Source organism: Protopterus annectens, chromosome 4.part0 (assembly GCF_019279795.1).
Source record: "Protopterus annectens isolate FY-2018-M chromosome 4.part0, PAN1.0, whole genome shotgun sequence".
NCBI classification, from domain to species: Eukaryota; Metazoa; Chordata; order Ceratodontiformes; family Protopteridae; genus Protopterus; species Protopterus annectens.
The window spans coordinates 122,198,136-122,219,785 of record NC_056733.1 but is presented as its reverse complement, the minus strand read 5'-3'; the positions used below and the strand labels follow the sequence as shown (position 1 = coordinate 122,219,785).

Genomic DNA, 21,650 nt, shown 5'->3' with positions numbered 1-21,650 from the left:
TGCAGAAGGCTGTGGGTTCTACTCCCACAGTAGGTAGATGCATTGCTCATACTATACTGTATTGTAAAGGGGGTGGATGCTCCAGTCCTTCTTGGTGAAGATACCTAGTAACTATGAACCTATCAGTTTGCCATCCATTCCCTATTGCAATATTACTAGCTTATCATTTTTTTAATGCAGCTTAGGCAATTTATTATCAGTTTGCCATCCATTCTCTATTGCAATATTACTAGCTTATCGTTTTTTTAATGCAGCTTAGGCAATTTATTCCTCAAGGGCAACAGGCACTTTATTTGTAGATGAAACAATGAAATATAAAGTTGTTTGCTAACAGCAACCTTTTCATTAGTTACAGATTTCTTTAATGTGGAATTATTTAGATGACTTTTACTTCTTCAGAGATTGTGCATATTTACTGATACTGGTGCACTGTAGAAGTCTGAGTAGACTTTTATGATAGAAATGTTCTGAATTGGGCAGTTTTGTCATTATTGGTGCATGCATTTTGTTTTATTGTTTACTGGAAAAATGTTCTGAATTGGGCAATTTTGTCATTATTGGTGCATGCATTTTGTTTCATTGTTTACTGGAAAAATGTTCAAAACAAATTTAAAATGCCCACTAACAACTATACTATATTGTACAAGGAATATAATTTAATACAATCAGGAAGATCTATCAAAGACCATGTGTATGTTTCTTGTGCAAGGGGCCTATGATTTGAAAACAGCCCAAAGTTAATCTTTATCTGCCACTGGCAAAATGTATTTTCTTTGAATGTGGGTTTGAATGCTGTGTCAATGAATGTGAGTTTCAGGGGCAGAGAAGTTTTAATGCTAAGTCTGTTTTTATTGTGAGACTGCATTGCTTTATTTAGCAGATGTCTTAGTGTTTGCGCTGTAAAATGCAAAATAAAACTTTCAAATGAAGTGCAAATCATCGTAGAAGTAAAGCAGTATGCACATTAGTGTTTATGGTAAATGGGGTGAAATAGCCAAGTAATGGTTCATTGGAATTGCTGCAGGGGTGAGGCTCCATTCGACCATGATTTTGTGAGAGGGAATGGCGGCAAACTCAAAGACAGCCCTGGCTGAACTATACCTCTCAACTGTCCAGATTTTCACAGAATGAATAGATTTTTGCTTCTTATTTTTGGTTTGTTCCTCATAAAATGTGTGGTTTTCTGGCAAATTATTTACGAATTAAGTCATTAAATAATGACAGACACGAAGTTTCAGACTTCATAACCTTCAGAAAAATGCATGCTAAAGCAAGACCTGTTATTCTATCAATTGTCTCAGTTTATACAACAATTTATAGTACTGTTTATATGTTCCCCCAGTATATTTGGCCTTGTCCAGATTTCCTGCATTAAATTGCTTTATAGAATTAGGCAAATCCAAACCTTTTAACTGTCCCCGATTTTGGCTCAAAATGTTGCTCTTCCCCTAATAATCCCTCCATAAAATGGCAATTTTGGAAGAAAACGTGGAGAGCTTACAATTAAGAAATAACTGTAATAATGAGTTATAGATTACTTTTATTTCAAAAATGCATGTAGATTATTTTATTTTGTCAGCTGCTCAAGTTAGCAGTACTATTAAAAAGTGTCCCTTCTTTCACAGGTTCGCAGCTGTATTATGTGGCTATTTTATATTTTTGCATCACATTTTTGGCCCATTCTTCATAAAATTGTGTTGTTTTTTGCAAATTAGTGGCAAATCATTAACGACTGAATTTAGAAAATAATGACAGACATTTGAGTTTCAGATTTTGTACCTTTCAGAAAATTCATACTAATGCAAGACCTACTATAATCCTTTAAGCAATGTATCTTTAGCTTGTTTCTTGTTTGCTTTTCATTTTTTACTTTCTGTTGTTGCCATGCAGAGAATACTTAAATAACTAGATAATGTAATGGTGGGAGGGTGGCCTAATGGTGAAGGTGTTTGCCTTACAAACACAAGGTACAGGGTTTGAATCTCACAGGGGATAATTGGCTAGGCTTAAAATGGCTCACAAGGGCAGTTAACCTAGTACTAATCTATGAACCTATGAACCTATAAGCCTTGGGTATTGAAATGCATATGACAGTATTTGGAATAAAGGACAGGATTATATTATTTTAAGAAGCTCATTACATTTGTTGGAGACTTGCTGTCATCTTTGCAGGCTTTACCTGTAAACCAAACAGAATGCCAATCTATCATGTGTGGTCCATTACCTGTACAGTAATCCTTTAAGCAATGTATCTTTAGCTTGTTTCTTGTTTGCTTTTCATTTTTACTTTGATCATGTTTTCCCCATGAAACAAGTAGATAGTTGTCAGGCAACAGGTCTTTTTTGGATAAGAAACATTTTTACAAGTGGGGGTATCACAGAGATTGCTATTTATAGCATGTTACTTGGTACTTTAATAAAGCTGAATATAACTTATAATTAGAACTGCAGTGCAAGAAGTGGTTTGAGTTGAGTGCTGCTTGTTTTTCTTAAACTTGCTTTTGACTGGCATTCCAGTAATGTATTTAAAAAGTAATTTATTTTTTCATGCCTCACAACCTTTTTGTTTCCATCTAGATATTAAGTAAGCGGTCATGTAGCCAATGCATTATAAGAGCAATATTTAAAAATTGACCTTATTTTTGGGCCTTTGTCCCACTTCTATGTATGTCTCTGTCCATATTTCTTGTTCTGGGGTTGAGAGGTATGACAAATGTGTCAGGGCCATCACAGTCAGACAGAGACATTTCAAATTGTGACATACTTGTTGCACCCCACTCCCCCATGTAGTGACTCTGGATGTGTCCAAGCAAGGCAAGGAGCAGTTATGCAGTGTAAATGTGCAGAGTATTCCTCCATCCAAGGCTGACACAAGTGCTACTTTTATTCTGTCCTTGATTTTGCAGAATGTTCTGGTTTCTGTCATATTTTATACTGTTAATTTATTCTTATTATTACTCAGAAAGTGCCTGTTGTTCTGTGTTTAAGTAGTAATGCTTTAATGACCATCAGGTAAGCTTGTCTGAGATTGTAAGATGCAAGTATGCTTTAATAAGCATACTGTTAAAGAATTGCCAAAATTGAAAGCATTTCTGTTGTTGCCATGCAGATAATACTTAAATAACTAGATAATGTATAAGCCTTGGGTATTGAAATGCATATGACAGTATTTGGAATAAAGGACAGGATTATATTGTTTTAAGATGCTCATTACATTTGTTGGAGACTTGCTGTCATCTTTGTATGCTTTACCTGTAAACCAAACAGAATGCCAATCTATCATGTGTGGTCCATTACCTGTACAGTAATCCTTTAAGCAATGTATCTTTAGCTTGTTTCTTGTTTGCTTTTCATTTTTTCTTTGATCATGTTTTCCCCATGAAACAAGTAGATAGTTGTCAGGCAACAGGTCTTTTTTGGATAAGAAACATTTTTACAAGTGGGGGTATCACAGAGATTGCTACTTACAGCATGTTACTTGGTACTTTAATAAAGCTGAATATAACTTATAATTAGAACTGCAGTGCAAGAAGTGGTTTGAGTTGAGTGCTGCTTGTTTGCTTTTGACTGGCATTCCAGTAATGTATTTAAAAAGTAATTTATTTTTTCATGGCTCACAACCTTTTTGTTTCCATCTAGATAATAAGTAAGCTGTCATGTAGCCAATGCATTATAAGAGCAATATTTAAAAATTGACCTTATTTTTGGGCCTTTGTCCCACTTCTATGTATGTCTCTGTCCATATTTCTTGTTCTGGGGTTGAGAGGTATGACAAATGTGTCAGGGTCATCACAGTCAGACAGAGACATTTCAAATTGTGACATACTTGTTGCACCCCACTCCCCCATGTAGTGACTCTGGATGTGTCCAAGCAAGGCAAGGAGCAGTTATGCAGTGTAAATGTGCAGAGTATCCCTCCATCCAAGGTTGACACAAGTGCTACTTTTATTCTGTCCTTGATTTTGCAGAATGTTCTGGTTTCTGTCATATTTTATACTGTTAATTTATTCTTATTATTACTCAGAAAATGCCTGTTGCTCTGTGTTTAAGAAGTAATGCTTTAATGACCATCAGGTAAGCTTGTCTGAGATTGTAAGATGCAAGTAAGCTTTAATAAGCATACTGTTAAAGAATTGCCAAAATTGAAAACATTTCTGTTGTTGCCATGCAAAGAATACTTAAATAACTAGATAATGTATAAGCCTTGGGTATTGAAATGCATATGATAGTATTTGGAATAAAGGACAGGATTATATTATTTTAAGAAGCTCATTACATTTGTTGGAGACTTGCTGTCATCTTTGTAGGCTTTACCTGTAAACCAAACAGAATGCCAATCTATCATGTGTGGTCCATTACCTGTACAGTAATCCTTTAAGCAATGTATCTTTAGCTTGTTTATTGTTTGCTTTTCATTTTTACTTTGATCATGTTTGCCCCATGAAACAAGTAGATGTCAGGCAACAGGTCTTTTTTGGATAAGAAACATTTTTACAAGTGGGGGTATCACAGAGATTGCTACTTACAGCATGTTACTTGGTACTTTAATAAAGCTGAATATAAATGATAATTAGAACTGCATTGCAAGAAGTGGTTTGAGTTGAGTGCTGCTTGTTTTTCTTAAACTTGCTTTTGACTGGCATTCCAGTAATGTATTTAAAAAGCAATTTATTTTTTCATGCCTCACAACCTTTTTGTTTCCATCTAGATATTAAGTAAGCTGTCATGCAAGCAATGCATTGAAATATTTTTTTCTTCTACACTTCATTTTGTCTTGATTGGACTCTCATAATGACGGTTTGGCACCCAGGGCAGTGTATTTAGTTAAAGTTACAGTTTTTGTGGTTTTGAGTATAGCTCCTCCCACTTCTAGTTGGCCACACCCCTTCCCATCAACCCCACCCATTCACCTGTCTCCTGTGGCCCCCCCTTTGATTTGAAGTCACCAGCCGCCACTGAGTACAACACTCCTCTGTTGAAAGATACAGCGAAGTAACCCTACAAACCTACTCTCATATACAATAGTTCCCTTAGCTAAGAGCTTGCCTTTTTAAGATGGTTCTCATTAGCAGGTGATTGCCTCTGAACCAATTTGTGGTTCAGGAATGCTACATGCAGCATACACAGCTGATTTGCAGAATAATCAGCCAATCCCATGCAACTACTCCAACCCAGTTTGGCTTTCTCAAAGGCAGATCATGCCTTTTAAACTTGGTTGACTTTTTCGTAACAGTCACCAAGGCCATTGACGAGGGAAAGGTGGTCCATACAGCCTACCTAGACATGGCGAAGGCTTTCGATACAATACCCCACTCGGGTATCATTGAAAAACTCATCAACTTAAATGTAAACCCATACATTACAAGATGGGTTGCAAACTGGCTGAGTGACAGAACCCACAGGGTCAGAGTTGCTGGCGCCATGTCAGACTCAAAGCCTGTCACAAGTCGTGTCCCACAGGGCTCAGTCCTGGGCCCACTCTTGTTTGGCATCTACTTTTCTGAAGTACAAGCAAACACAGGAGGGTTATGGCTGACAAAGTTTGCAGATGACTGCAAACTGGGCCAGTCGAAAACACATCTGACACAGATATCCTTCAGAAGGGTCTCACAGAAACGGATAACTGGTGCCAGAGCCATGGCCTAAAGTTAAATGCCAAGAAATGCATAGTCATACCCTTCGGGAAAAACAAGGTTACCCCTAGCTACCATATAGGTGGCAATCCACTGATCACAGAAGAAGTTATCAGGGACCTGGGGACCCAGGTTGACAGTAGCCTTTCATTCGACACTCATATTGCTAAAGTAGTTAGGAAGACCTTCTACATTGCCCACCTTATCATGAAGGGATTCACATCTAGATCAAGGGAGGTCATAGTCTCCCTATACTCATCACTCATCAGACCAATGATTGAGTACAATGCCCCATTCGGAATGTATCTGACCTGACACTTGCAGCAGCTGGAGAGGCCACAAAAGTTCCTCACCAAAAGGATAAAGGGTCTCAAAAATCTGTCTTATGCTGCCCGACTGAAAGAACTTCAGCTATATTCAGTTGCTTACCGCTTGCTCAGAGGTGACCTGTGCCTGACATACAAGGCCATGTCAAACCCAGATTTGATGAACATGCTTCATCTCAAAAAATCTAGATACCTCAGAGCCACAAGGGCGGGAGACTTAAACCTTGACACGGTTATTAATAGGACGTGCTGGAGGGATAGATTCATCACCCAAAGACTCCCTATGCTGTGGAACAAAATCCCAGTATATGTGAGGCAGAGCACCTCGCTGGCCTTGTTCAAGAGGAATCTTGACCAATGGATGGGAGATCGCAGATACACCCCAGGGGTTACCTCAGTGTCACTGCTTGACAGAGGCACAGCAAAATAATGGGCATAGTTTCTCCAAACTAAAGGGGTGGCGTAAGCCACAAAACTATGGGCTAGGCTTGTAAATGCCCTCGGGCAGATAGCCTAGTATGAACCTATGAACCTATGAATATATAAGGCCTCAATGTAGATTCCATCCCCTTTCTCATATTTTGGGGTGGAAATTACTGGGGTAAAGGTACTACGTCAGCACAAAGAGAATGTTTGTAGCAGCTACTTTATACATACAGATGTGTGTGCTAGAGGCTGAAGCTGCTGCTGCATGCAATAGGCATAGTTAGACAGGCTGCAGAATGTGAAGGACAACAACACTTAAGAGTAACTGTGGGACCTGTGGCAGACCTGGTGTACAGCCAGAGCCTGATTGAGTGAACCTATCCCACTGGAAATTAAGGTATGTGTTTAAGGTAAGTATGTTAGCCAAAGGTATCATTAAGAGAGTAAAAGGCAACATGCCTGGTGTGTCCTAGAACAAGGTAGGGGATACATTGACCATTATATTAATCAGTTGGATAACTGCTAAGTCATGTGTTATGGCATGGTAGTCATCTGGAACATGTGTCCTGGCAACCCTTGCTTCTAGCACGACATATATATATATATATATATATATATATATATATATATATATATATATATATTTGTGCAGCTGTGGTTGTCTGTAACATCACTAGCAAATCATTGTGGGCTACAGTCTGATATTACTGAGCCTCATTTGAATTACATACTTCAAAATCTTCTGGGAATTCATACTAATGCATGACCTGACATTCTATGCACTTTCTAGGGTTGTAATAGGAATAGTTTAAATGCAGTCATATCTGTAGGCCTTTGACTTCCATTATTTAGAAGCTGGCATTCATTCTGTACTGCTTTGGTTGGATAAACAGATGATGAGACAGTTTTTTATATATATATATATATATATATATATATATATATATATATATATATATATCAGAATGTATACTGGTGTTGTGCACATACATGTATTTTAAATGGTAGACACAGCTGTAGTGGATCCCAGCACCATATGGACCAAAAAGCAATGTTTTAAAAGCATTTAATGGATTGAGCTACTAGTCACTGTTGTAGTAGGTGTATTTTTACATGTTGTAGATATAATTGCACACTTACCTGCTGTTACACACCTCACTAACATCTATTATTATGTGTATGGCTTTATACTGATGTGTTTCTCTACCAGAGTCCCAGTTAAACTCCTATTATTCCATTAATCTTTTAGCAGGTTTATTTTTACATGTTGTAAATATATTTCAACACTTAGCTGTTACATGCTTCACGTACATCTATTATTATTATGTGTATGGCTTTATAGTGATGTATTTATCTACCAGAGTCCCAGTTAAACTGCTATTTTTCTATTAATCTTTTAGCAGATTTGTGTGATGTGGCGCAATGCACAGCATCGCTTAACCATGCTTAATTATGAGAAAACTACAATTACCACATTTTGCTTAAAACACCTGTGGTAGTTAACTGGCTGTGTGGCTTGATGGGTTGATGCACTGTGCTAGAGGTGCAATGCTACTGGGTTCAAAAGAGGGTGCAGGTGTAACTTTTAACAGATTACTATGTTTTCAAATACATATAAAGCTATACCACCATTTAACATAGTGCAGCATTGTGCAAACATTCTTTAAAAAAAATTGGGGAGATAGGAAAGTGATTTAATGGGGTGCAAGCAGGGGGAAAACATAGTAAAAGGCAGGTAGGTATGTGTAGGAAGCAAACCAAGCTCCAACTGTAAACACCCAAAGAACAAGGTAAAAACATGAACCACTGCAAAGCCACACAAGAAGGAGCTGGACAAAGAATTCTTTGCCTGGCTCCTTCTTGTGTGGCTTTGCAGTGGTTCATGTATGTGTAGGAAGGCTGTAGGAAAGATCCATAGGTATCCATTTCTTCAATGGCAACAACTGTGCACTTTAACAGTTTTTTAGCTAACTTTGGACTATCACCCCCAGATAGAGTGGTGAATACAACATAAATGCATTGGCAAGCCAATTCAACCAAACTCAGTGTGTCCAGTGGACACGTGCGTGAAATGGAGAGCTATGTATGGGATGATATTTTTGCTTTGGGACAGGTGCCCATTTTTTTTAAAGGGTGGAATGTTGGGAAAGAGGCATAGGTATGTGTGGGGAAGGTAAGTTGGGAAGGTGAGGAAGCTTTTGCAGACAAGACAGACAAGATAGCAGATAGGGTTGGTGTGTGACACAAGAGGGGGTGACCACCTTAGTTAGGCAGGATGTTGTGGAATCCCAGTCCCATGGATGTCAGACACGGTAGCAGTGTGAATCAAGTCCTCACCCATGGGACTGTCAGCACTGCACCTTCATTGCTCCTATGGAGGCAGTGGTCAAAGCTGGTGCCTGGGGTGAGAAGCCAGCATAGGTGGATCACCGGAAACTGGCCTACTTTGTCATGCTGTGGTAAATGAAATATAAACATGAGTAAAAATAAACATAACCAAATCAAATGTAATTAATAACATAAGAGGAAACAATAAAGAGTAATGGAAACAAATTGAAAATAATATAATGAGGAACACAACAATAAATAAGGTAAATTAATTTTTTTTTAACAGTAAAAGCAATATTAAATTATACATAAGCCAACATAAGAGGTAATTACAAATAATATCATAATATCAAGTGATAATAAGAAATATAGTTTATAAATAAAAGAAGAGAAGGGGTAGGGTGAGAGAAAAAGGAGGAATTTTACTAACTACACAGATTACAACTACATACTTCTAGATATGTCAGATTTCACTTGTGAGAACACTGACTGCTTATATTGCATGTATGATGTTCCGTGAACATAGCTCTCAACCTCTTAGCATGGGAAATTATGGGCCAAACCATACATAATGGTGGAATAAAGGCACAATGACAGGGAACATTTTTACATAGTGTGCTCATACAATAGTAGTAAGGTGTTCTGATAACATATTTGCCAGTAAATTGCATTTCAAGTTATGTCATAGATCTGCAAATCAGAAGACCAGACATATGGGGCAATATTCATTACATTCTGCAAAAATCATGTCAGTTGAGAGGCATGTTCATGTACACTGATTACACTAGACAGTTAGACATTTATCAGTTGGCTGGTGTCAGATTAGAACCCTCAAGAAGTGACTACAGGAATACTGAACATTTTGTTTTAAAAAAATGGATTATCAGTCCACCATCTCTTTTTAAACTTTTATTGATTCATGTTGTGTCAAATCGTACATTTACACACATGCATAGCTGTGTAGGAGTTCCATTACCTTATACATTTACCCTAGTCATTCATTGACTGCAACCTACAGCATATATCAGACAAAATGAGCAGAACACAACCTTAACTCTTAACCTGGGTATTGCACAGCATTTATTTATGACATATGTTGAAACATTATTGACTACTATACATTTATCAGTTGCCTGGTGTCAGGTTAGAACCCACAAGCAGTGACTTTAGGAATAATGAACATTTTATTTGAAAACATTAAATTCTAAGAGCATCATCTCCTTTTACACTTTATTGATTTCTGTTGTTTTAAATCTTGATTTACACATATGCGTAGCTGTGTAGGAGTTCCATTAACTTACACGTTTACCATATTCATTTATTCACTGCAATCTACAGCATATGCCAGACAAATTATGTAGAACACAACCATGAGTCTTAATCTGGGTAATGCACACCATTTCTGAACATTTTATTTGAAAAAAATTAATTATCAAAGCATTATCTCCTTTTACACTTTATTGATTAAATCAAATCTGGCATTTACACACATGAATAGCTGTCTAGGACTTCCGTTAACCTCTTTACCCTATTCATTTACTGAGTGCAATCTACTGCATATTTCATACAATGAGCAGACCACAACATTGACTCTTAATCTGGGCAGACAACAACATTAACTGATGGTTGGAAACTATGCTACACAGTACTGCATGCTTACTTGCTTTAAATTGCTTTACAATTTCAGATATGCACTGACACATTAATAACAATGTATGATGTCCCAGGTATTTCATACATGACTCTTCAGACTGCAATATCTGTATTTACTTTACTGTATTATTAAGTTATGCATTAACTTATTACTGCATTAATTTTCTTATATACCACGGACCTACCTCATCCTAGCCAAATGTCTTGCATGGGACTGTACATTGTGAGCCCTCTCTTCTGCAGCTGTGGTAAGGAAAGGAAACCATTATGCATACCAGTTTTTCATAGATTCAGCTTGTATATTTATAAATTACTAGAAAACATACAATATCTGTGGGGTGTGCCCATCCCTAGCCTCTTGGATCCAAGTGTCCAAGGTTCCCCTCTTCATACAATACAGGTCATCATACTGGTGATGACACTGCTCACCAGTGTGTGGGATATCAGTTGCACTGGTTAAGTCCCTGGCCAAACTATCCCAGACCTCAGACTTACACTCTGAGCCCTGGTAGTCATCCTGCAACAGCTGAGGTTTGTGGTGTTGTACCAGGAGTCCAGCGAAAACCCTGGACTCCTGCACACCCCACTTTTATGCCCTAAAGCACACATTCTTACCAACAAAAGCAGCCATACCCATAGTCAAGGTTAGGCTTCAAGGAATGATGTGAAATTCCAGCCTATTAGCCTTTAAATAGGCTGCATTCTGGCCCTTGCATGCCATACTGAAATTTAAAAAAAATGCCATGTTGCTTAGCATCGTGCAAACTCACACAAACCATGTTTAATTGAAGCTTAGCAACGCACAAACAGGAAAAGAATGTTGATCATGTTTAAGCGATTCTTAGTATTGCACAGATTTTCTAAATGTAACAATTATTTAATTTAAAGTCAACTGATGTTTCAATCACCTGACACATTTTCACAGCACTATATGTAAAATGTATTACTGCCCAGGACTTGAACCCAGGACCTACTACTCTGTAAGTCATGACTCAACCCATCTAGCCATTGGGATAGTGAAAGCAGCTCGGATATCTTCAGATATACTGCGAAGGTGCGTGCAAGCATAGCGCACCTTTGCTGCATGGGTTTGCAGGTTGCTAAGAACTGCAGACCTACAACAACTGAATACATCTGGTTTCTATTTTTAGCTGTCTAGATGATGTCTAATTCTTAAGTAAGCCAACACTACACCTATCTAAGCAATGCACCACATCACGCAAACAAGCACATACAAAAAATATTAACATTGAATGCACCTGGTTGCTATTTTTAGATTTCTGGTGGATGTCTTATGTACATGTGCACTAAACAATGCATTGCACCTCGCAAACAAGCACATAAGCATAAAATAAACAATAAAAATGCAATTTAATGAAATAAAATGTCTTGTACACCTTTTGGTCAATGTTAACAGGATGAAAAGTATGTGGCTGTGCCATCAGTCTTACACGGATTCAATATCTGTGTTGCTGTGACCTCCCTTAGACACGCACTATAATTAATATGTATGGGGCGCTGCTGAGGGGAACCATGGACATGTACACAGATACATTCAATGTAGGTTCTACATTAAGCTTACACAGACTTTATTGAATCCTGGGGTTTGTCTTTATATTTGGCCTTTAATAAATGTAAGTTCCTTTAGATCCTGCAAAAAATATGACTTGATTGATTCTCATAGCTTTTTCCACAGAACATTGCTTAACCTATCGTTAAAATCTCAAGGTGAGATGCAGTCATCTGCCTTAGCTCAAACTGCAGTCATTGCACATTTGTTCCCCAGTCTCAGGCAGACACTGGATTTTCTATCTGATGCCTTAGCTGGAACTATCTAGCCATTACTCTTGAGGTGTCAAGGATTAGACTTTTAGATAGAAAGGAATCTCAGGTTTGGGATCTCTCAAGAGGACCTTGTTTGCCAACACCTCTTTCGCTTATTATTTATCTGAATACTTCCATGAGAGGTTTGTATTAATACCTAAATACTGAGTTTAGCTGCACCTGTCATTAACTCACATTTTTATTTTGCCTAGATTGTTTTCTCTTTACTTACAGTGCTAGCACATATAACCAACAATTGTAAGTATTAAGGATTTCTCTGGTTTTAGATTTGTTCACTAAAAATGAATAATTGTACAGTCTGGATCCATAGTGCAGAGCAAAGGAGCCTTGACTACAATATTAGCAGGCCCAACAATGGAGGACCCAGGCAGGGAGGGGGGAAGAGTGAAGAAGTGACCTACTCATATCTCCTGGGAGGAAGGTTTGAATCCACTTGGAGGCACAGGGGGAGTAGAGTGAACTCAGAAGCAAGAACAGGACAGACCACTACTTGCAATGTTAGGGGAAAAGTAGGGCTGCTTGGAGTGATGGAACACCCTCCACAAACAATGCAATGCACACCCTCCCTGACACTTTTTCAGGTGTGTGCACAGATAGGGCCAGGAAGAAAAAATATGAAAAAAGCTCAAACTACCCTTGAAGCTGCCTAGATGATGATCCTCTTTCATTTGGCTGTTGTGTGGTGATGGGATGGTAGGCATTTAGGCAAAGCATTGCAAAAATAAAGGAATTATTTCTATGTGTACATAGCTGCACCATTTATTTGCTGCACTATCCAAATGAAACATAATTATCTACTTTTTATTACATTTAACTAATGTAACCCCCATCTCTAGTAATAGTTAATCTGAATTGTATTCTGTGTCCTGAGGCTCAAGTTGTGCATGAAATCCTCAAGCCCTCATTAATAGGGGTCAAACTAGGTATAAATTAATCATGAAAACGAACTGGCAAACCAAACTACGAAAAAACAAGAAACCGGGCTGTTGCGAGTTTGCAGTAAAAAGGAATTTATTTAAGTGCTTTTCATCAGCTCTTAACAGCTGACTTCATCAGAGCAAGAACCATTGATGCAAACCTTGTTTGGATCCGTGGGTTCTGTGGGTTGGGAGGGTGGCCTAATGGTTAAGGTGTTTGCCTTACAAACACAAGGTGCAGGGTTTGAGTCTCACAAGGGATAATTGGCTAGGCTTAAAAAGGTTCACAAGAGCAGTTAGCTTAGTACTAATCTATGAATCTATGAAAAAAAAACCTAATATATATACACATCATGATTAATTAATTGGCACACATTAAAGGGGCAGTCAAAACATTTCTTCACTCCAGTTTAAAAGTTAGTTTCCAACAGGTTACTCACAAGTAGCTCAAAGATTACTACCAACATTGAATAAACAATTTAAAAACATATTGAATAGAATGAAATAATAAAAACCTTGTTAGGAAAAACCTAAATTAAATTAATCATGTCAATGGATACATATGACTTGGGTATTGTGGCTAGGCTACTAATGGTCATCGTGATCAACAGACAAGTATTGACCTATGAAGCTATGAATCAGTATACATACCTATGCAATAAATGAGTGAATGGATAAAATAAATTGGTGACACACTATTCACTGTAGAAGAAAGAAGACAAAAGAGACTCTTATAAAGGCAGGGTATACTGCATCATCACCATTATTATAACCATCTCTATGTGCAAAGATAGGGAGCATCCTAGCAGATCTGACCCTAACTAGACATTCCCTTTATATAGTCCAGTAGGAAAACAAATTCAGCTGTGTGTACTTAAGTCACTAAAGTTACCAGTTTTAAATTCTGTCATATCTTATTGCTCTCAAGATTGCCTAGGTCACTCACCCACAAAAACTAAGGCAGAAATTATATTTTTATTTATAGCAATAGAATAACTATTGCTATAAATAAAGATATTATGTCTGTCTTAGTTTTTGTGGGTGAGTGACTTAGGCAATCACCCACAAAAACTAAGACAGAAATGATATATTTATTTACAGCAATAGCATGACTATTTTAACCTCATATTCCAGGAATGCAGTCACAACACCAGTGGACCAGGAACCAGGGGTTTGAGCATTCACTGACTTCAAGCAGTTTGCAATGCTTACAGTAAAGGTCTTTGAATAATATGCTCCTTGTAGATGTATGCTGGATTCCTGAGTCTTCCACATGAACACAGGCAACCAAGCAAATCAGTTAGTACAAGGAAAAGAGCTTTTGGGACATCCTTAAAAACCAGATGCCATTCATAATGTTTCATACAGGGACAGTCTTTGGTGACTGAGGAATGTGTGCATTGCACAGAGTATTTAGTAGCGCTAACTGTTTGAGAGGCCAGTCGTCAAATGCATTTTGAGCACCAAGGAGAATGACTGGCATCCGGAATGGCAGCAAGTGGGGGGCCTGAAAATGTACAAGAAAAACAGAAAAATTAAGATTGTTGGTTGGCAAGATGATCAGGGTGTTTACTACTGACTCTTCATATAATAATGGCTAGCTAAAAATCCTTAACTTGAAATATAAAGGTATATCTACCTCCTCAGTGCAGGGGTTAAGCTATGGTATCAAAGTCAAATAGGTTTTACACACAGCCAAATTAATAAGAAAACAAAATAAAACAAAAAACGCAAACAAGCAAAATGTTAAGACATGCAATACCGCTTTGTGTATGAGGTACATCAGTACAAATGAAGCAGTCTGATTCCTTCACAGTACCAAAGGGTTATGATAATCTAATAACTAATGCAGAATAAGGTTCCAGAGCTGTACTGAGCAACAATTACAGCTTGCTGTTTCAAAATCTCTGACAGACTCTAGTCATGTAGTTGGGTGGTGAAATACTTCTTGGGAGTTCTTCATGTTGTAGTCTTGTCTTACAGAACTAGATTTGAAGTCTGTCTTCCAAGTACTGCTTAACAGTATTATTGGTATAGCTCTAAGTTTAAGTGTTTCATGCTAAAACGAAAAATACAGCAATATATTTCTCTATCTGTCTTTCCATCCCTCTGCTCCCCCATTACCACCCAACACACTCACACTCACCCACCATCCGCATGCATGTCTGGTGCACAGACAAGCATGATGAGGTCAGCTCTGTTCTGATAAAAGCAGCAGATACCATATGAAACTTTTGGTCCCATTCTGGTTCTTAAGGTTCCAGAAACTTTGGAAAGTACCATCCTCCTGTAACAAGGACTTTCAGATTTTAGAAGACTAGCAAATACTAACTAATATTGCATAAATGGTCAGTTTGTAACAGTTGATCAGAATAATACTGCAATCAGATTTTGATATGATTTCAAACTCTTACCATCCAGCCATTTCTGCGATGTCATGTTAAGGAAAAACACAGTGGAATTATTATTGCGGTATGTGAGGTTGTCCAGGATAGTGTAGGAATAGTGTGGATCAAAACTGAATACATATTCATCCAAAGCCTTCTGTACATTGCATAAAGCAGGAAGAGCACAGGCTGCCAAAGCCAGCAGCATTGGCCCTTTCAGGACCCTGCACCAAGGGCTCCAACCTTTGGCTAACATTGTGTTAGGCAGGCAGGCTATCTCAGACTTAAGAACTGCTGCTTCAAAACTCTCAGGAGTATCGTCTTGGGAACATGGATCTACTGAATAGCTTACTATCCACTTTACTGCTTTATAGCTCGCGCTGCATTCCAGTGACAAAATCAGAGCATCATGTTTGTTTGTTCCATATGTAGCTGAAGACACACTATGGTTTTCATGTCAGGTTGTTTCCATTGTGAGCTGCAGCAAATAACTTAGATGTCCTAATCTACACTTCCTCATTTTTTTCTCAGAATTAGCATGCTGGTAATTTTAAACCACAATAGCATGTCATAAACTGCAAATGTGATTTCAGAACATATAAAGCAGAAGTCAGCTGTTTACATTGGCATGTTTAATACAGGAAGTGTACAAACTTGTTTTTCGTGGGGTTTCCCCACCCAACAGTCACCACTACAGCAGGATTAAATTACACAGCCACTGAAGATTGTGTGGTTTCCTTTAATGTTCCCTGCCTTTTCACCCAGTTAGTCACTTCTTTATTTTTGGTAAGAGGAAGCTAAACTGACTTAAAGATCAAAGAACAATACTGTATTTACTGTTTTTTTTTGTCGCTTTTGGGTATGTCCTGACTATACAAACTAAATCTAATGCTAGATTTATTTTTGGACCAGAAAGAAATGGTGCTATTAAGGGTTTTCAGCATATACCTGAAAAAATGACCAGCTCTAAATCCAAAATATTTCAATTCCCAAAAAAAAAATTTGGATATGAAGAATTTGTTATGGTTCTAAAAGCTCCCAGTATTAAAATTAATCCAGTTGCACCACACAGGAAAACTAAGAAGTTATTGCAAAGCATAGCTTTTAGGTAGACGCTACCACTTTATTTAACCATTTATTTATTATCTGATAACCAAGTGAGTACACTGATCTTGTCAGACATTTTTAGAAATGATCAGGGAAAATATATAAATCAGAAGAATTAGTGATAAAACACTTCTCCATGGTACCGTATACAATCATAATATGTAGTATTTCTGAACTCCCAAGAAAAAGTCTTGCCACTAGAAGTAGTCAAAAAGGAATTTCATGTGATAATCTGAGAATGTCTATATGCTGATACAGTTTCTCTGGGTGAAAGTAAATCAAATGTATGCATCTTGACAATGGCCCTGCTCTAGACACAAACTAATTATATTACATAGACCAACTTTAGTTACAAGATGACATATATTCTGTATATGTTAGCACAGAAACTTTCAAAGGCCAACTGCAATTATCATTTGAAACTAGTACAGGCTTTTAAAACTGGAATACTATCCACTTAAGTAGTGAAGCTAAGCTGCACCAATACACCAATCGGAGCCATACCCTGAAAACCTTCATTAAAAATAATGAGAAGCTAAATGGTATTTTTAGAATCAGAATCACATTTATTGGCCAAGTATGCGCACATATAAGCAATCTGACTCCAGTTTCAGTGACTCTCCAAGTATGAATTACATAAACAACATACATACAACTATTAAGAACAAGACAAACGACATACATGCAACTATTAAGAACAAGAAAAAAGTAAATATACATATACATAAACATATACTTATACATATACATACAAGGTGCAAAGTGCAAGAAATACTGAAATAAACTCTGAAAGAAACAAGTATTGACAATATGTAAACAATACTGCAGAATCCTCGAAGGCTTGGGAAAAAGAATACCCCAGCCTAATAAGCTGAGTTAGCTGTTTATAAAATTGATGGCCTGTGGAAAAAAATGTTCTTATATCTACTTGTTTTGGTGCATATTAATCTATAATGCCTGGTCAATGGTAACAGTTCAAAAAGATGGTGGCCTGGATGTGGAGTCATTGATGATTTCCCCTGCCCTTTTCATGACTCTGGAATAGTACAGGTCCTGTAAGGAGGGCAAATTAGAACCAATGATATTTTTGGCAGAACTTACTATTCTATGTAACCTATTTTTGTCATGATTAGACAGAGATCCAAACCACACTGTTATGGATGAGCTGAGAACAGACTGAATGACTGCTGTATAGAACTGAATCAATAGTTCCCGTGGGAGGTTGAACTTCCTCAGCTATCGCAGAAAGTACATTTACTGTTGTGCCTTTTTTATGATGGACACTACATTGGTCTCCCACTTCAAGGCCTGGGAGATTATAGATCCCAAAAATTTGAAGGATTCCACAACTGACACAGCAGTATTAAATATAAAGAGGGGGTATAATATTGTAATACCACTCCTAAAGTCTACTGTCATCTCCTCAGTTTTAAGAGTGTTCAGCTCCAGATTATTCTGACTAAACCAAAGGGCCAGCTACTCAACTTCTCATCGGTATGCAGACTCCTGATGAGCCTGATGATAGTTGTATCATCCGTGTAATTAATAACTTTGACAAAGGGGTCCTTAGAGGTACAGTCATTAGTGTAGAGGAAGAATAGCAATGGGGAGAGCGCACATTCCTGGGGACACCTGTATTCATCGTGCAATAGCTAGATGTAAATTTCCCCAGTTTCACCTGCTGTTTCCTGTTGGTTTGAAAACTGGCGATCCATTGACAGGTGGAAACAGGAACAGAAAGCTGGGAGAGTTTCAAATGAAGAAGTTCCGGAATTATTGTATTAAATACAGAGCTGAAGTCCACAAACAGAATCCTTGCATATGTCCCTGGGTTGTCAAGATGTTGCAAGATATAGTGCAGGCCCATATTAACTGCATCATCCACTGACCGGTTCCCTTGATAAGTAAACTGAAGGGGATCCAACCAGGGAGCTGTAATACCCTTCACGTGAGCTAACACCAGCCTCTCAAAAGTCTTCAGGACCAAACAATGTCAAAGCAACATGCCTGTAGTCGTTCAGTCCTGTTATACTGGACTTTTTACTTCCTTATTCTAAAAGGATGCACACTGTTGAAAAGGTGAAGAAAGTAATCAAGGGTGAAACTAAAATAGTCCTAGATAAAGAGAAGCCAGGACAAGGAAAACATATTTTCAGGGACTTTGAAATGCTGCTTCTGTTAGCACTGCCAAGCAGCTCTGTTTATGTTGTGTGCGACATGTGCCTCAGTGCCCATTGACCAAGCCATTTAGTGCAATGAGCATTTCCTTGTTGTGGGCCAGACTGGGTTTGAGCACCTCATGACAAAATTAAAGAATGAGCAGACTACATCTCTAGCAGTCATTGCAAGTTTGCATTCACAGACTGGAAAATGTGTTACAGTGTTAATGTAATGTACAGCAATATACATGTAGAGAAATGTTCCAAAGAAGGGAAAGTTTCATGCATAGCTAAGAGTGGAATACAGTTTTCACTATAGAAACAGAAAGCATAGAGATGGACAGAATAATGAAAAGGAGCTGTCCATCAAAGCAGGGTAGCAAAACACAATGGAGAAGGTGGTATGGCAATACTTGAATGTTGAATAATGTGCAACTTAGATGGAAGAGGTGGGATTCAGTAAAGTAACAGAATGTACTAACCTGCACTAGTCCTAACATCAGAATTTGAGCAGTGAACTTGTACTACAATGTGAATGTCATTAAAAAAGGAAAATGTGATACCCTCAGGGGAGTCAACCGATCACTTCAGTCTATACATCAGTATATTCTCAGTTCCCCCACAGGGGTGGAGCCATGGAGGCAGTCATACTGTAAGAGGTTGCAAATCACATATATTTGGAAGATGTAGTACATGTGCAGACTGGTATCAAGAAATGAAAGATAAGCCTCAAGGAATTGGAACCCATGGCTTTCCTAGTGATACTTCCCATACCAGAGCTTTAGCAAGGGGAGTGACTGAAGCAGTCAGAATAAATAGGTCATAAAACACACATATCAGGAAAATATAACACATTTGCAGGCTGCAAACTGAATATTGTAAAACAACAAATGAATCCCCTACTCAACGCAGTGATGTAGTAAAAGATATTTCATGAGAACACCAAGCCATCAAAGCAATCAGAATAAAGGCATTAGCTTTATTTTATTTCAGATTGGCATGGTAATGTGCAGTGATGTCTTGCTCATTTGTGCAACCAATGGCAATATCTTAACAAGTGACAAGGATTGTTTTCCATAGGGCAAGGAGTAACATTTCTCATTAGTAGTATATGTGCATTGATGTTGCTCTCTACAACCTGTCACACAAATTATGAACACAGAAAGACAATTTATGGTCATGTGAGTATTGTATCTATTTCTGGCCATGTTAAAGGTTGAAAATAGGAGTATAGGACAGATATAAATATGTGAAGCAAGAGGAGGACAGTGCACAAGGTGAGCCACTAAGAAATGAGTAGAATGGAGGTGAGGTAAGAGCATAACTCAATAATGCTAGAAAATCCTTAAATAAATTTGATTAGAAAGGGCCAAACTGCTTGACAGTATTTACATATTGGTCATAGGAATGTAGCATTGCAGGGTAATGAAACACATGATAGCGAGAAAAGAGAAAAACACTTGAATGGATTTGAATATATATCTTTCTCACTGATATTCCCTGCACCAGAACAGTAGCCAGGCATGCCACAGAATCATTCATTGAGAAGGTGTCAGCAAAGCCCATTTCAAAGATTAGAAAAATCAATAGCAAGAAAAGAAAAATACACCTGAACATATGCATCTCGCACTCATATTTGCTATACCAGAGCATCAGCCAAGTATGTCATAGAATCATTTGCAGGGAAGGTGTCGGTAAAACACATTTCAGGGGCATTTATAGGAAGAAAAGAAAAATACACCTGAATAGATATGAACCGATGCCTTTGCCACTCATATTCCCTGAATATTCCTTAGCCAAATATGTCACAGAAGCATTCATAGGAAAACAGCTGTAGATCAACAACTGAATTGTCAAACAAGAACAGGTTGGGAGGGTGGCCTAATGGTTAAGGTGTTTGTCTTATAAACACAAGGTACAGAGTTTGAATCTCACAGGGGATAACTGGCTAGGCTTAAAATGGCTTGCAAGGGCAGTTAGCCTAGTACTAATCTATGAACTATGAACATACCACCCACAGGGGACTTGAGTACCCAGTGAACTAGCAATGTTCACATTACTTCATGAATACAATGAGCCATGGAAGCCATTACAGAGAAACTATTAACTTTACCTTATTTTATAATTGTCTGACGACACGCTCATTTGAGTGACCAACAGCAGTATTGTTAATGTATGGCAAGGATTTTCCATGATTTGTGCCAAAAGATGAGAAATGTAATTTTGATGTACTTATATTGGCACTGGTATTGCTCTCTGTCAACTGGCATTATATGTATAACCACAGACAGAAGACTTTTTATAAGCCATTGTTAGAGTTAGCGTGCTATGTTTATCTATTCGTTGACCATATTATAAGTTGGAAATGGGAGCATAAGACAAGAGATGAAAAGGTGAAGCAAGCAGAGGGAAGAACACAAGGTATGCAGTTAGGGAATGAGCATGATTCATGTGGGATAGACGTGTACAGCAATAGTTGTAATTATTTAATGACTGAAATCTGCAATGATTTGTCAGAAAACTACACTTTTTATGATGAACAATTGTAGCCATTGACGTGTACATGACTCAAATATCTGCAAAGATTAAATGTATGGGTGAGAGTATTTATTTATTTTGAGAAGGGAAAGTTGGGTAAGGAAGTCAAATAATTAAGAGGTGAGTAAGAGTGGAGGTTAGGTAGCAGGAAAAGACACACATGGCTGGCAAAGAGTGGGGAACACATGAGGGAGGAGGAATGCAATGGTGGAGGAAACACCAGACAGAGGGAAGTCAGGGGGGGTTGTACCACATACAGGGGTGGGCATAGGCACAGGCAAAAAACGGAGGGGGAAACTAGGCCGGAGCTGACACCCTAGATGCAGTTGGA

At 38.0% G+C, this 21,650-nt stretch overlaps 1 protein-coding gene across 1 annotated transcript in view; it reads right to left on the bottom strand.

The window, feature by feature from the left end:
* Positions 1–16,023, bottom strand: part of LOC122799221 (autocrine proliferation repressor protein A-like) — a 660,522-nt gene extending 644,499 nt beyond the window's left edge. The window contains exon 1 of the mRNA XM_044068140.1: positions 15,543–16,023. Coding sequence (XP_043924075.1) covers positions 15,543–15,771 — 229 coding nt within the window. The 5' untranslated portion in view covers positions 15,772–16,023. The remainder of the gene's footprint in view (positions 1–15,542) is intronic.
* Positions 16,024–21,650: the final 5,627 nt, after the last annotated feature.